The sequence below is a fragment of the Mustela putorius genome, unplaced genomic scaffold (assembly GCF_011764305.1).
Source record: "Mustela putorius furo isolate JIRA1106 unplaced genomic scaffold, ASM1176430v1.1 tig00000095_pilon_pilon_pilon, whole genome shotgun sequence".
In the NCBI taxonomy this organism is placed as follows: domain Eukaryota; kingdom Metazoa; phylum Chordata; class Mammalia; order Carnivora; family Mustelidae; genus Mustela; species Mustela putorius.
This window is the reverse complement of record NW_025421280.1, coordinates 16,831,354-16,848,606: the sequence shown is the minus strand read 5'-3', so window position 1 is coordinate 16,848,606 and position 17,253 is coordinate 16,831,354. Positions and strand designations below refer to the sequence as shown.

Genomic DNA, 17,253 nt, shown 5'->3' with positions numbered 1-17,253 from the left:
AAATCGTAAGAGAAAACAGTACCATTTATAGTACCATACTGTATTTATATATTAAAAAAATCCAGTTCAAACTATGTTATTCAAGGGTCAACTATAATTAATGAACAAAGACTCTAAAATAACTCTGCAGAAGTTAAATTTTTGTCCCAGTGATATGGGGACTTCCGGGAACAAGCAGATGTGATCATTAACACAAACAGTGCAAGAAGCTGAATGCTTATCTTCAGGACTCACCAGAGATCCAGGAGTTTAACCTCATTACAAAGAAAGCTTAATTTTAATTTTATTCCCTACAGAAAAGCTACCATTAGTCAAGACCCAAGAACCCTTAGGTGTAAAAGATGTGACCAATCATGTTCATGTTCACACTATGGAAGTTATTATTTCTTTAAAATCCTGGAGAGTTACCTTTCAGTAAAGAAGTTGGAAAAAGACGCAATCAAGTTATGTGTAGAAATGTCAATAACTGCTAAGAGATAACAAATACTCCACCCAACATGTCAGCTCTGGGAACACTAAGACTTATGCATTAGGGAGAATAGAGCTGAAAATCGATTAAGGAATGTGTCAAGTGGTGTAAATCCTTCTGATTTCCCTGTATAATACCACTACATAGTCCACGTTGCTGTTTTATAGCAACATTAAAACAAATTAAAATTTAAGCCTCTCACATTTGGATCCCAGGGAATTTCAACTTTATGGGGAAAAGCCTTCATTACAATTCTCCTCCACCATAAAGTACTTGTAATTTGGTGTCAAAAATGTTTATCTGAAAAAAAGAAAGTTTATATTGAAATATTTTTTTTCAGATTATTAAACTCTTTTATTACTGTGGCACCTTGTAACAATTATAAATTTGTCAATGCAAGAAATTATAATATCTAAAATTCTGTTTTTTTGTTTTTTGTTTTTTTTTTAATTTTGTTAATTTTTTATTTTTTATAAACATATATTTTTATCCCCAGGGTTACAGGTCTGTGAATCACCAGGTTTACACACTTCACAGCACTCACCAAAGCACATACCCTCCCCAATGTCCATAATCCCACCCCCTTCTCCCAAACCCCCTCCCCCCAGCAACCCTCAGTTTGTTTTGTGAGATTAAGAGTCACTTATGGTTTGTCTCCCTCCCAATCCCATCTTGTTTCATTGATTCTTCTCCTACCCACTTAAGCCCCCATGTTGCATCACCACTTCCTCATATCAGGGAGATCATATGATAGTTGTCTTTCTCTGCTTGACTTATTTCACTAAGCATGATACGCTCTAGTTCCATCCATGTTGTCGCAAATGGCAAGATTTCATTTCTTTTGATGGCTGCATAGTATTCCATTGTGTATATATACCACATCTTCTTGATCCATTCATCTGTTGATGGACATCTAGGTTCTTTCCATAGTTTGGCTATTGTGGACATTGCTGCTATAAACATTCGGGTGCATGTGCCCCTTTGGATCACTACGTTTGTATCTTTAGGGTAAATACCCAATAGTGCAATTGCTGGGTCATAGGGCAGTTCTATTTTCAACATTTTGAGGAACCTCCATGCTGTTTTCCAGAGTGGCTGCACCAGCTTGCATTCCCACCAACAGTGTAGGAGGGTTCCCCTTTCTCCGCATCCTCGCCAGCATCTGTCATTTCCTGACTTGTTGATTTTAGCCATTCTGACTGGTGTGAAGTGATATCTCATTGTGGTTTTGATTTGTATTTCCCTGATGCCGAGTGATATGGAGCACTTTTTCATGTGTCTGTTGACCATCTGGATGTCTTCTTTGCAGAAATGTCTGTTCATGTCCTCTGCCCATTTCTTGATTGGATTATTTGTTCTTTGGGTGTTGAGTTTGCTAAGTTCTTTATAGATTCTTTATCTGATATGTCGTTTGCAAATATCTTCTCCCATTCTGTCAGTTGTCTTTTGATTTTGTTAACTGTTTCCTTTGCTGTGCAAAAGCTTTTGATCTTGATGAAATCTCCAAAACTGCTAGAACTTATACAGGAATTCAGTAAAGTGTCAGGATATAAAATCAATGCACAGAAATCAGTTGCATTTCTCTACACCAACAGCAAGACAGAAGAAAGAGAAATTAAGGAGTCAATCCCATTTACAATTGCATCCAAAACCATAAGATACCTAGGAATAAACATAACCAAAGAGACACAGAATCTATACTCAGAAAACTATAAAGTACTCATGAAAGAAATTGAGGAAGACACAAAGAAATGGAAAAATGTTCCATGCTCCTGGATTGGAAGAATAAATATTGTGAAAATGTCTATGCTACCTAAAGCAATCTACACATTTAATGCAATTCCTATCAAAGTACCATCCATCTTTTTCAAAGAAATGGAACAAATAATGCTAAAATTTATATGGAACCAGAAAAGACCTCGAATAGCCAAAGGGATATTGAGAAAGAAAGCCAACGTTGGTGGCATCACAATTCCGGACTTCAAGCTCTATTACAAAGCTGTCATCATCAAGACAGCATGGTACTGGCACAAAAACAGACACATAGATCAATGGAACAGAATAGAGAGCCCAGAAATAGACCCTCAACAATATGGCCAACTCATCTTCGACAAAGCAGGAAAGAATGTCCAATGGAAAAAAGACAGCCTCTTCAATAAATGGTGCTGGGAAAATTGGACAGCCACATGCAGAAAAATGAAATTGGACCATTTCCTTACACCACACACAAAAATAGACTCAAAATGGATCAAGGACCTCAATGTGCGAAAGGAATCCATCAAAATCCTTGAGGAGAACACAGGCAGCAACCTCTTCGACCTCAGCCGTAGCAACATCTTCCTAGGAACAATGCCAAAGGCAAGGGAAGCAAGGGAAAAAATGAACTATTGGGATTTCATCAAGATATATTGAAATATTTATGGATGAAATAATATAATGTCTTGGATTTGCTTCAAAAAGTACTGGGATAGGGGTGCCTGGGTGGCTCAGCGGGTTAAAGCTGCTGCCTTCGGCTCAGGTCATGACCCCAGGGTCCTGGGATCGAGCCCCACATTGGGCTCTCTGCTCAGTGGGAGCTGCCACTCCCCCTGTTATGCTCGTGCTCTCTCTCTCACTCTCTCTGTCAAATAAATAAATAAAATCTTTTAAAAAGTAAATAAAGACTGTTAGATGACATTGTTGAATGTGGAAAGAACTCCTTTCTAAATCTACCTGGTCTGGTGCCACCTGCCTCCAGATGGGAGAAGGCCTGCATGCTAGACAGCCCAGTGTTACAATGCTACTGGTCCCATTAACACACTGGCTGGAGGTCCATGTATCCCAGAAAGGGACTGAGCTGGTCCACGGTGAGAAAATATAAACATAATGCAGGCTATGACTAGACCAGCTCTTCTCAACCAGGACTGATTTTCCTTTCTAAGGGGCTCTGGCAATATGTCTGGAGACACTTTTTACTGCCAACTGGAGGAGGGGATTGCTCCTGGCATCTAGTAGTTAAAGGCCAGGGATGCTACTAAACACAGGACAATCCCTATAGCAAAGGATCATCCATCCCAGTGTCAATAGGGTTGTTGCAAACCCTCAGATTAGAGCTATAGTTGCTACAGAAATCCTCTCACAGCCCCCATGCTTGCATGGAGGAATGAAGGTGGTAGGGGCGCAGAACACAGAGGAGGCAGGAAGAAGGGAAAGCCAGGGGCACGCATCTCCACCACTCCCAGAGCCAATCTAACCTCCATTGTGTAAATGCAGATTCCTGTGGGTCTGTTGAAATCTTTCACTTCTCTCCTGGGGCTCCACTGCCAAATTCCTAAGACAAGCTCTCTCCCTCTAGAAGACTGCACCACTTCCCAAATAGCATGCCCACACCCAAATCTATCCTCTGTGCAAAAGCTAGAGACAGTATGGTGTGGTGGTCAAGCATGTGGCCAGACGACATGACAATCCTTAAGAGGTTCAAAATCACCACTGTTATGTGACCCTGGGCTAGTTACTTAACCCCTCTGTGTCTCTGTTACTTCAAATATAAAATGGAGATGATAACAGCACTTATCTTAGAGGGTCATGTGAAGATAATGATTTGCTTCGTGAGTGAATGAGTCTATGATTGAACAAATGCCTGAGTCCATGAGGAGTGCTTAGTTGTACCTCAGGCTAGAGTGCTACGTTTAGAGCAGTTGCTTCTCAAAGCTGCAATGCCTTTAGCTTTATGGAAACCCCAAATGCTCTGAGCTTAGCTGAAAGGAGGCTACCCATGGCCTGGAGGCAGTTGACTTGTGCTCTGGCCAGGACGTCCTAGAATGCTCTCTTTCCTTCTATCTCAAGAATCTCTTCCCTCCTCAGTCAGGCCAATGGCCCCAAGCCTGAATTGTTTTCCCTTGTACGTGGCAGGAGCGGGAGGCTGTTTTCACTAGTCCTAAGACTAAGGCTGACACTGGGTACATCAGCCCCATGTCCTTCTGGGGCTGGGGCAGCAGCCATCATTCATATTGAAGGGTCATTTGGAAGCCAAGTGTTTTTAGAAAAACCACAGAATGGCAGTTTTGTTTCAGTGTTTTGACTTAAGCATCAAACAATCTGCTTCTTTTTCCAAAATTACTTAATATGGGAAATGTAAACATTTTCTAACAGCACTTTCTCAAATCATCCTACCAAACCTCACACATATGACCATGACACCATGGACTTTCCCACTGTACCAGTCTGGGTCTGGCTGAAAGACAGAATTCACCACAGATGGGTCCAATGAGGAGACTTCAGTGAAAGGTCTACAGAGGAGAGGTGAGCAGGGTTAATAAAACAAACAAGACATGGTGAGGCACCCAGAAACTGGCAACAGTGGGCAGCCATTCCCTTGCCTTGGGCTGAGGGGCAAGAGGAAACACGAGTTAATCCCAGCTAGCAGGAGCCAGGGATGGAGCATTGCTGAGAGGGAGCTGTAGCCCTGAAGAGAAGTCCCTACCTCCAGAGATATGACCACAAAGCAAGAAGGGAACAGGAAGAAAACTCTAGCTTTTTTCACCTCCCACCCTCCCATTGCCAGCACCTCCTATTGGTCTTTGAACCCAGTCAGGAGTTAGCTTGCAAAGGAACTCTAGAAATACATACCCAGGGTGGGTAGCTTCCCAGGGCACAGCCTCCCCTCCCAAACAATGGCAGGAGGTAGGAAAGAGCATGAGGTTGGCCTACCCAACCCCATGTTGCCTTAGAATTAAGCCTTAGATGATGGAAGTCTTAGAAATGCATCAAAGGGAAAGTTTTCCAAGAAAACTTCCAGAGGTAGAGCCAAGAGGAGAAAGAAGCTCCAAGCTCAGGGCTCATGAAGTGAACACACAAACACCAATTTCAAAACAGAATGGAAAGACAGCAATTTAACTTTTATCATAACTGCATGCTGGCACTAGCTCCAGTGCCCTCTGCAATCCTCTCCAAGGAAGCAAAGTGCAGGGTATGAGTAATAACAGATTCTCAAAGTTGGCCACAGCCTTCTACAGGTTCGAATTAAGATCCCAGGGATACTGGCTTAACCCAAAGATCAAGTCAAATACTGCACTTCAATTTTCACAATCCGTTGGTTCCCAAATGCCGTGACCGGAAAACCAAAGACCTCGGCCATACTTGATTGGCGGCTTGGCTTCAGGCGAGAGTTCTCAATTGTTTTGCTGCTGGTGAACTGAGTAGTCTCCTCTCAGAATCTCATTCTCCAGGCAAGATTGCCAGAGCCAGGCCCTTATCTCCTCAAAAAATGTATGCACATGTATGTACACAAACACACACACACACACACACACACACACACTCCTTCCCAGGTGCCTGGTCTGCTTCCTTCCCTAACAGTCAAAATTAGAATCTAGCAAGATAACCATTATGCTGAGAAAATCAGAATATATTTTGAAGCCCAGCATTTTATAGGGTACCAGAACATGGGTAGGAAAGGGAGGGGGAAGAAGGGAGAGGAGAGAGGATGGTGGTTAGAAGAAAAGGAAAGAAGGAAGAGGAAACGGAAAAGAAAGGGGAGGCTGGGTGGAAAAGAAGGCAGGAGTGGCCAAGGTAGAGGGAAAGGAGGAAGAGGCAGCTAGCAGGAGGCAGAGTGTAACTTTCATCAGCATTCTTCATTCCTTCAACACACTTGTATTAAATGCTTTCCAGGGATCCAGAACATTCAAAGCCTTCCCCACCTCCATACAATGCCTTGCCCTATAACCCTGCACTGACTTGGAGCCTTTGTGATGTCCTCTTCCAGTGAGGATGAGGATCTTGATATTTACCTGTTCAACCTCCATATCTTAGGGTTGAGGCTTCCCCGATCATATCTGGACTACATTTTACCTATGCCAAGAAGATACTACAAGAAGGCAGAAATCCTTCTAAGTTGGGAGTCTTTCCAAGTCCTGCCCTTCACAGTTCTGGCAGGCAGCTGACATCTGGGCGACAGTCTATTTCCCACTGATGCCCTTAGTCTCTACTCTGACATACATTCTTTCACCTTTGCAGTGTCTTTCTTTCCTTTTTGCCCTAAACAACCATTGCAAGAAGTGTTCCCTAGCAAAAGACGGAGTGACCCAGAGGGATGTGGTGATGGAGGGAACAAATAGAAGGGAGAAACAAAGGTGAAGAGAAAGGGGCCATCAATTTATAGAGCTGACTAGAGGACTAGCCCATTGAAAAATGTCCAATTTCATACCTTCAATTTATAGTTGGGCAAACAGGGGGACAAAAGACAGCCACAGGTTAAGAAATGATGAACACCAGAGCTAGAAGGATTCCATGGTCGGTTGACCAGCTGGCATGGATGGATCAGGTCTTTTGTATCTTAGTGAGGATTTATATTTATAGGGACCACAGTTTCCTAGGCATTTGGATCTGAGACCTGTGCCAATTCCCCTGGCATGAACCTCCATCGTGAGCTGGTCTACAGTCCCAAGAAAGCAAGCCAGAGTCTAAGAATTCAAAGTCATTTACACAAAACAGAAAATCCCCAGGCCCTCTGGGTAAAGATCATGATCCTGAATGGGGAAAACATATCCTGTATGAGTCCCCTTTGAAAATAAGTCAAATTAGGGCACCTGGGTGGCTCAGTGGGTTGGCCTCTGCCTTTGGCTAGGGTCATGATCTCAGGGTCCTGGGTTCGAGTCCCACATCGGGCTTTCTGCACAGCGGGGAGCCTGCTTCCCTCTCTCTCTCTGCCTGATTCTCTGCCTACTTGTGATCTCTGTCTGTCGAATAAATAAAGAAAAATCTTAAAAAAAAAAAAAAGAAAGAAAAGAAGTAAAATTAAATCAGAGATGAGACCCTATAAAGCTTTTCTCTCTTCCCAAATTTAAACACACATTCTTTTAAAAGGGAGGCTAGTTATGGCTTCTCAATGCTCACTATTGGCATGTGGAGGTGGATCATTCTATAATGTTATAGAGGCTGTCCTGTGCACTGTAGAATGTTTAGCAGCATCTCTGGTCTCCAGTAGCAACTCCCCTTTAATTGCGACAACCAAAAATGTCTCCAGACTTTGCTGAATGTCCCCTAGGGGGCAATATTAACCCCATGCTGAAACACACTGCTTAGAGAATCAGACTACTAATGGGGTCATCTGAGTCCAAAGCTCTGTTCACAATGGGAGAGAGTGGGACGGGCTGGCCTCAGCTCACTCAGCTATAACTTGCAGATTCAGGCTGTGAACCCGAGTCCCAAGAGCCCTGCTCACTGGACCAGAGAATTCTCATTGCAGGATCTGATGTATGACCCTGGCTGTACTGTCTGGCCCTTGGTTTTTCTTTGTGTGCTGTAGCTGTCCCATCCATTGCCTCCTGAGGCTAAACCTGGCAGCACCCCCCACAGCATTAGATCAAGTAGTTAAAAAATTCCTCCAACAGGATGTTGCTCTTGGATTGCGAGAAGGAACACAACTGTCCCCTTTGACTTGCCATGCTTTAGGAGATTGGAAGATCTGTACATTTCTCTTTCCCTGTTCTTAATGGTTGACCTTCCCTAGACCCCATGGAGCTGCTGTGAGGATGGAGATAACATAAAGTATGGTGGCTGGAATTATTTAAGCTCTACAATTCACAAGCATTCAGATTATTTAACTGATGATTATGATTATTTAAGCTGAAAGATTACACCACTTTAGCTCAGAAAATGTTTGTATTTCCATTAAAAACCACCAGGCCAAGGGCCCTTTGACTGACATTTTTCACTATTAAAACTATACATACAGTGCATGTTTTTGGTGAGAAGACAGTGTGTCCCTTATTTTGTTTTAAGATAAGGAAGTTGACTTCAAAGGCCTCTTCCAACTAGCTCTCTTCCAATCCCCCCTCTGAACATCATTCCAGCCTGCTGTCTTGCACCCCAGAAGCAAGTTGGAAGAAGCACCCATCTGCCTATTGCCTTCTACTATTTAATCGAAACCAGCCCTGCAATTCCTACACTTAAAATTCTTAACAATGACATCTAAGTTCTTCACTCAGAGACGGTGTGCTCAGTGGTAAAGATCATGGACTATAGTGTTAAACAGACTTGCATTTGAGTTCCAGGTGTCTGGGACTCAGCTTCTGCATCTACCTAGTGGGGACAATAACATTCCCTAACTCACAGGAGGTGGCAGCAATGTGCCCCTGCCTGACAAATAATGAGCACTTAATAAAAGTTTACTGTAATAGTGATTCCATCACCCAAAGTCTTGCGTGCACTAGAGAGTATATATGTCTAGGCTAGTTCAATTCTCTGAAGGCATGTGAATCAGAGATAATATATTCCTTGAGGCAGGGAGAGTGAAGGGCTCTTGATTCTACCCGACATGCAATTTAACCAGTAATTTTTTCCCTGTAATGAATTGTGAAACATGTTGGTGCTTGGCTAATACATTTTACATCTAAAGAGTTTTAAGAAAAATAACACAATGTATAAAACTACAGAAAAATTCTATTGTGGTCCTAATAGAGAAGACTGTGTCCTAAACCAAGCAGTCATTTTTGGCTTTTGGCAAGTTTCTGCATTTAAACACAGTTTCTCAAGGGAAGCACAAAGTAGATTTCGGCATCTCCTAAGTGTCATCCACATTTCAGGTCATTTGTTTAGTGAAATTACGGCTAGAATTCCTCATTGGAAGCACCATGATAACCCCGTTGCTATCTACCTGGGGATGGAAATCCCTTCCATAGCAAGCAGAACAGGTGTTTTTTGGCTAGCACAGGAATTGCTGACACACCTCGGGAGCTGCCTTTAAAGGCTACAGAGTCTTCCTTCCTCCTTTCTCCTTTCTGCTGACTGAATGTGGACAGGATGGTTGCAGCTAAGACAAAAGTCTTGCATCGGGGTGAAAGCTATATGCTGAGAAAGGCAAAGCATCAAGACAGGAGAAGCGGAGGTCCCCAGTGACTACACGGCTACTTGTATGAGCTTCTGGAATGTGAGGTTTTCTGTTCCTTGCATCTATTTTTTATTTTTTATAAACATATATTTTTTATATACATATATTTTTATCCCCAGGTCTGTGAATCACCAGGTTTACACACTTCACAGCACTCACCAAATCACATACCCTCCCCAATGTCCATAATCCCACCCCCTTCTCCCCAGCCCCCTCCCCCCAGTCAAGCAGAGAAAGACAACTATCATATGTTCCTTGCATCTAAAGTTAATTAGACCACTCCACTATTCTAAAGTTATTTTCGTTGCAGTTAAGTTTTACTTATGCACTGTAAGCTTTGTGTACAGGCTCTTTTCCACTAAAGGCACTAACACACCAACTTCAGGGTTACAAGAGAGAAACAGAAATCATGAGTGATAAGCATTTATGTGACTGTCTGAAGCACAAACCTCAATTGATGTTGGATAAGCAGTTCTTTATGACATTTATTTTCCCCTCTCTCTGTCACCTGTCCTCAATCAGAGCAGGTAACCTGGAAAAGCTGTGACGAGCTTCATCCGTGTACTAGCTGATTCAATTTACTTTTCAAACTGAGCAGGTGGTAAATAGAAACAACCAGACAAATTAGGACATTCTACAACACATTACCATGGGTATTTAATATTTTTTTAAATTGGACATGTTGAAGTTTTTCTAAACAGACCATTAGATACAGAAAGGATTTCGTTGTAGCTCCCCTCAAAATGTTGAAAGCATTAGGGCTAATTTGGAATTTGGAGATAGGACCAGTATATGTGAACTATGTGTTTATCTAACATATTAACATGCAACATAACATTATATATTCACTCACATACATACATACATATGCACATACATATATGACATTTTGCCACTTAAAAATCACCTTTTCATAAGTGCATAATTTCATTAAATCCCCATAGCATCTTTGTAAGATGGTGCAACTGAGTTTATTAATTTTAAGTAATGGATGCCTTCAAAAGTCTCCTCCCAGGCTTCATTTATCCTGTCCAAATTGCCAGGCACTTAGGATTCCTCTCTAAAGAAATGTGATTTGTCTTTTCTCATGCTGGCATGAAATAAAGAATAAATTGATTTTATCATTTTCTGCACCCTGCCTCTCCTTTGAAGGGCACTTACCTAATGAGTAGCTCTCTCAAAAAGGATCCTAGATCAAAGAAGCCAACAGGATAATGCCTTGAAATAAGTTGCTGCCTTACCTCACTATGAACTTCCTAAAATAGCTTAGTATACACAAAAGCTTTTGAGGCTATCTGGAGAAGATGCCTAAAATGCAACAATACTGAGTAAATTAAGATGGATCTTACATCATCAGATGAGTTAAAAATATAGAGGTTTTGTTAAAATCTTTATGTAACACAAGCACCAGAAATCACCACAAGTCTGAAATACGCACTTTAAATCATGTAACTATTAACCAGCTCTCAAAACCCTATTCATTCTGTACTTAATACTAAATTAAACTTATCAGTTAGCCTGCCGATCTGCCTATTAAATTACTATGCTAGTTTAAATCTTCTGAGCAGGCACACACAGATAGATTTTAAGTACTAGATCTCATGGCCTTCAATTCCTTTTAGCCACAGATATCAAGTTCACCTGTCACAAATTAAATAATTGAGCTTTGGTTATTGAAATGTAAACTTATTAACCAGCATTAATAAAACTAAACATATAGAATGATGTTCTAAGTATTATTTTAATAAAATTCCTTTTAAATAGGAGCAAATGTAACAAAGATGAAGCATTAGGAAATGTTGTAGCAAGAGGTTTAAAATATTTTTTTAAGTAAAAGAATAATCTTATAGGGGCGCCTGGGTGGCTCAGTGGGTTAAAGCCTCTGCCTTCGGCTCAGGTCATGATCCCACAGCCCTGGGATCAAGCCCCACATCGGGCTCTCTACTCGGCAGGGAGCCTGCTTCCCTCTCTCTCTCTGCCTGCCTCTCTCCCTATTTGTGATCTCTGTCAAATAAATAAATAAAATCTTTAAAAAAAAAAAAAAGAAGAATCTTATACACAAAGGAAAGTGACTATAGTGCTCTTCTATAGTGCTCTTCTATGAGAAAACAGGGTTGGGGCACCTAGGTGGCTCAGTATGTACAGCAGCTTACTTCTGGTTTCTGCTCAGGTCATGATCTTAGGCTCCTGACATTGAGCCCCACATCAGGCTCCACGCTCAGTGGGAACTCCGATTGAGATTTTCTCTCTCTCTCTCTGCCTCCCCTCCACTGGTGTGCACTCTCTCTATCAAATAAATAAATCTTTAAAAGAAAGAAAATGCAGGTTGGGTTCTGTCCGTTCCTTCCGGTGTCCGGATAAAGACAGGCAATTAGAATACTAACCAATAAAAACCAAACTAAATGGGGAGGTGTTGGGAGGAAGAATCCTATATGAAATACAGTCAAAGGCTCTCCTCTGACTTAGGTCTCTAAAAGGGTTCTCAGTCTAGGAAATTATACTGAATTTTCCATGTTCCTCTTTATCCCAAAGACCTACAAGGGTCCTTACCTTTGGAATAGCTTTCTAAGTGGGATTCCAAATTTCCTTGGTTATAGGGAAAAAATATTTTTCTCATCTATCTACTCATTTATTTGCTTATTAGTTCATTCATTTCCTCCACTCATTTCACTCAAGTGCAAGCTTGATCAGGTGGGATTTTTCTGTTTGTTCACTTAGAACAATCCTTGCCACATAGTAGGTATTCAACGAATATGAATTTTTGTGCTAATTCATCCTTTCATACCTCAAAAGTTTATAAAATGCCTACCACATGACAGGTTCTAGATACCAACATTAAAAAGAAATTACACTATAAATAAAACCAACTCATGAGAAATCTTTAAATTAGAGGAATCAAGCAATATTTTCTCATTCTAAATTCAGTCTAAATTTAAACTAAGAAGATAATTTCCTGCACTGCTCCAGGAGAATGAGAGGGAAAAATGTAGATATTTATGGCACATGTCCTAAAATGATAAAACACAAAACAAAACTCTGGTTATAAATGAAACAGCTGGGTTGTAGGGGTAGTTATCAAAAGGTAGCGTGAGGGATCTTTGTAATGATGGAATAATTCTATATCTTGACTTTGACAGTGATTACACAAATTTACACATGTGATGAAATTGCATATACTAAATACATACACAAAACAAGTGCATTTAGACCCAGAGAAATCTGAATAAAGTTGGTAAATTGTACCAATATCCATTTCTTGGTGTGATCCTATGCTATAATCTATAACTATTCAAAATGTTACTATTGAGGAAAATGATTTCTTATAACTTATAAATGATAAATGATTTCTTAGAACTGCATATCAATTTGTAATTACTTAAAATTAAGTTAATAAGATAGAACAGCAGAATGCTTATCAAAACATTCTTTATATTGGCAAAACATTAAAAGAAAAACCATGACAAGTGGGAATATTACACAGAAAGCCATTTAGGTTTCATATAAGTACCAGTGAGGTATCTGCAAGTGCCCATGACTTCTAGTGGGAATGGTGTTCACCAGGGCCTGGTGAATTCCCTAGTAGTAATTACATCGATGGGAGTCTGGTTGATGCATGCTGGGAGGCTGGACCCAGCTGCTTTCCAATTTTAAAACTCTGTGCCATTTGATTTTACAATGAATTTAACAGACACCACCTTTCATTTCAAAAGCCCCTTTTATGTTTCAAAGCACTTTCACATATGCTGATCCATATTCATTTTCAGTTCAGTACTTCAAAAAAAAATCCTGTCTGTACAACAATTCTATAGAGTAGGCAAAGCAGTTATTATCACCTCCATGTTACTGAAGGGAAAACTGAGGTAACCAGGTAGTGATCTCCTTCAATTACAGGTAAGTTAACATATCCCAGCTCCTTTCTCCTGACTCACGGCCCCACCCCTGCATCCTCTAACACCATATAACCTCTCCCTTCCTACATGGATTGGGAATAGATAGATGCTGCCTAAAATTGCTTACAGGATGCCTGCCAAGTTGAAAGAAAACCAATAGGGCACCTGGCTCAGTCAGTTAAGTTAAGCATCTGCCTTCGACTCAGGTCATGATCCCAGGGTCCTGGAATGGAGCCCTGTGTCAGTCTCCCTGCCCGGTGGGAGAATCTGCTTCCCTTTCCCCCTATTCCTACTGATGCGCTCGCCCCCTCTCTCTCTTTCTCTCACTTTCGCTCTCAAATAAATGAAACCTTAAAAAAAGAGAGAGAGAGAGAGACTCAGTAATGCTTGTCACAAGTGATAGTAAATACTGACAGGGGATATACACATCCGAGTTTTTCCACTAACTTATGTTGACTCAGTTAATGTCCAGTAACCAATAAGTCAACTCAGCTTAAAAATCAGGATTGATCAAACCAGTTGGTTGACCTGAACAGCCCAGGAGGCTCCTGAATCCAATTGGGATTTTTGGTCAATATAATTCCCCATACTTGTGTCCCCATAGTCCTGGGAAGGAGCCCATAAGTGGGGCTTCTGGGCCAGTTAAATAGTGAATAGGGTCCATATTGGGCTCAATGAAGCAGGGCTTTGTTACTTTTACCAAAGGAATTAACAGAAGAATTCTGTATTTATTTTGCAGTGGCAGAAGATTAAGCACTTGAGCAATAATGTGGCAATTCACCAAAAGAGGTCTTAGTTAGGTGCTATCTGAAATCATGAAATTAAGTGGGAAAACATACACATGGAAAAGGTTTATATGTTTAAGAAAAATAAATCCAAATTTTAGACAAATGATACTCTTCACAAAGTATACTAAACAAATGACATATTTTCATTGGCTGATAGCGTCATTTACACACATATATCATTTTCTGTGTGCCAAGCCCTCCTCAGGGGCTCTCCTCTCAAACACTCCACGAAAGTCGTTATAGAAGGAAACAGAAGGGCCAGCGATGTTAAGGTCATTTCCCCTAAATCACACAGCTGCCAAGTGGAAGCAACAAGATTCCAACCTAGATCTGATGACTCCCAAATCAGTGTGCTTCACTGTTACTCACTCTCTTAAAACGCTGAAAGTATATGTCCTTTTTATAAACAAGACGTAATAGACATTTCCTTTAAAAGCCGTAAAAAATCACTCCAAGAGACACAGAGTTAACTTGGAAATAGCTGGAGAACAATGGAAGAAACTAGGCTGAACTTCACACATCACAACACACAAGGGGGCAGAAGTAGAGCTGGTGAATGGAAGAGAATAAAAAGCCTGAAAGGAATCAATGTATTGCTATTATTAATAGATTATTGTTCAAGCTGGTAATGTCACAGATGTTTGAAATACTCTTCCTCTTAGCTACATAAAATCCAGTCTTTGCATTCAATCTAGTCACTCATTCGATAAACAATTATTGACCATTTACCATATGCTGGGCACTGTTCTAGGCATTATGATAACACAGTGACTCAAACTGATGAAAGTTTCAGGCTTGGTGGAATGCACATAAGCTCCATGAGAAAATAAGACAGTAGAAAGGGAGCTTGATGTAGAAGATTTCAGTTTTAATCCTGGCCAGATGGCCTTAAGCAAATTACCTGAAATCTCTCTGAATCTCAGTTCCCTCACTTCTAAACTGAGGATAATAATATCTGTTTTTAGGGGTGCCTGGATGGCTCAGTAGGTTAAAGCCTCTGCGCTCGGCTTGGGTCATGATCCCAGAGTCCTGAGATCGAGCCCTACATCAGGCTCTCTGCTCCGCGGAAAGCCTGCTTCCCCCTCTTTCTCTGCCTGCCTCTCTGCCTACTTGTGATCTCTGTCTGTCAAATAAATAAAATCTTAAAAAAAAAAATAATAATATCTGTTTTTATTATGTATTATTTATTAGGAAAAATGCAAGTTTATGCATTAAAAAAACTACTTATTCTTTGGTCTTGGAGAAACTGAGGTAGTTGACAAGGAATAAAAGTTTTGTCCTCATTATTAAATCCTTCAAAATATTTCATTCCATATTTTCCATGATCTAAGCTTTCTGGGTTTAATGTTAACCATGTGTAAGACTTATGGGGTCAGGATAAGGTCATGCTTCCATACATAGCCACCAATTTCAAAGTCTATGTTACAGGCTTAAAATGCCACAATTATGTACATTTCCCTTACTCTGGAAGGAAGTTAAATTATATCTTAGTGATTATTTCATCTTAACTTATAGAGAGAGATGCTGCTTCTTGCCTACTTCTTTAGGAACAGATCCATAGCCAAGTGATTATTTCTAAAATCTTTGAGTAATTTTCTTTCCTATGTTCTTCCATGGTGATATTATTTTGTTTTAAGAATGAAATAAGAGCTAGGTGGAGATGGGTGTGTCACAGGGCCACAGGAAGTATCATTGCCCAGCATGAGGTCACACTTTATTGATTAAATCAAAGAAAAAGATTGGTTCCTGTCTCTCCCTACCCCTCGCCTACCCTACCCTGGGGTGAGGGGGAAGAGGTAGCAGGGGGATTTCCAAGTCTGTTTTTATCAGCCCAGCAAATCAGAGTCCTTGCTTTCTAAACAAAGAGGTGCCAACCTTGAGACTCTATGAAAGCCAGCACAAGCTACGCATTGTACACATGTGAAAAGAATATAATTAACAAAGTTATAGTCACAATTAGGAAATACCTCCTCAGAAAAGTTTCCACTTAACTCTGAGCAGCACTCAAATTACTATTGTGCTTAACGAGGCTTCTGTCTCTTGGCCAGCTCAGACCTTTGAGACAAATCTAAGAATAACAGCGCTGTCCGCAAAACACAGAAGCACAAAATTTAACGCTGAATTTTTTTTTTTTTTGAATAACAGATACGAAAAATGTGCAAATGGGGACACGGAAGCTATAACTAAAATAAATAAATAAATAAATAAGAAGCATAGTCCCGGAAATGAATAGTTAAGTGCTGGGCAGATTATTCTTTCTTCAAATTCTTTGTCTTTTCTCGCCTTCCTTTCCCCATCCCTGAAGAAAAGTTAGAAAAGAAAAACCAGGAAAACAAAAATGGGTACTCACTTCATCTCCAGGATCTCCTCCAGCTGTTTTCTCCTTTCTATCCGGAGGTTGGCCAAATGGGCTTCTTTTTCAGCTAGAGACTGCTGCGTGGAGGCCAGGCGGGCCTTGGTGGCATCCAGTTCCTGTCTGGTCTTCTCCAATGCACTCATCAGTTCCTCTATCTGAAAGGCACAGGGAACATGGTGTTATTTATCCTTCATTCAAGCACCAGGCCTTCCTTGCTAGCCTGTATTCTGATAGACACAAACGAATCATAGCCATCCTTGAACTGGGCACTGTATCTTGGAATCCAATCTTTCTTTGTCACTGGTTGAAGATAAATGTTTCAACACAAGAAATGTCCAAATTTCTCCAGGGCCCTCATTCAATTGGATTATCCAATAACCTTTATAGAAACCATTTAATATATTTATCGGTAGTGGAAGGTAACTGGCTTGACCCAATTTCAACCTGTGTTTGGCAAAAATCTCAGATACTGCCTCACAGTGGGCGGAAGGCAATGCTCAAAAGGCATTTGCGCAGCACAATATACTTTTGTGTGTAGGCCCCAGAGTATTCTGACAGGAAGTTAATCTACGTGTTTCAGATTCATTCATGTTTTAACCTATCAAAGTGTTGTTTGGCAAAAGCAATTTGATGTCCAAGGGGCCTCAGGAGCCCCCTCTCACCTCACCTCCCTGACTCACATTCAGGAAGCAAGGTTTGGCCAAAGGTAAACAGAATTCCAGCCACAAAAGGTTCAAGTTTGGTTTGCCCCTGAAGTTTGAGAGGGTTCTAAACTTGAAATAAATGACATGTAACTTTTATAGGGTGCTAATACACCATAGAAATAAGCCAGACTATCAGATATCTAGGATTTTTAGCCAGGTCCCAAAAAATTGGACTAG

The 17,253-nt window shown here is 40.8% G+C and overlaps 1 protein-coding gene across 7 annotated transcripts in view; it reads right to left on the bottom strand.

The window, feature by feature from the left end:
- ERC2 (ELKS/RAB6-interacting/CAST family member 2) overlaps positions 1–17,253 on the bottom strand; it is a 923,400-nt gene that overhangs the window by 343,251 nt on the left and 562,896 nt on the right. For all 7 annotated transcript variants that reach the window (XM_045078756.1, XM_045078755.1, XM_045078764.1 and 4 more), the window contains one exon: positions 16,367–16,527. In XM_045078756.1, coding sequence (XP_044934691.1) covers positions 16,367–16,527 — 161 coding nt within the window. The remainder of the gene's footprint in view (positions 1–16,366; positions 16,528–17,253) is intronic.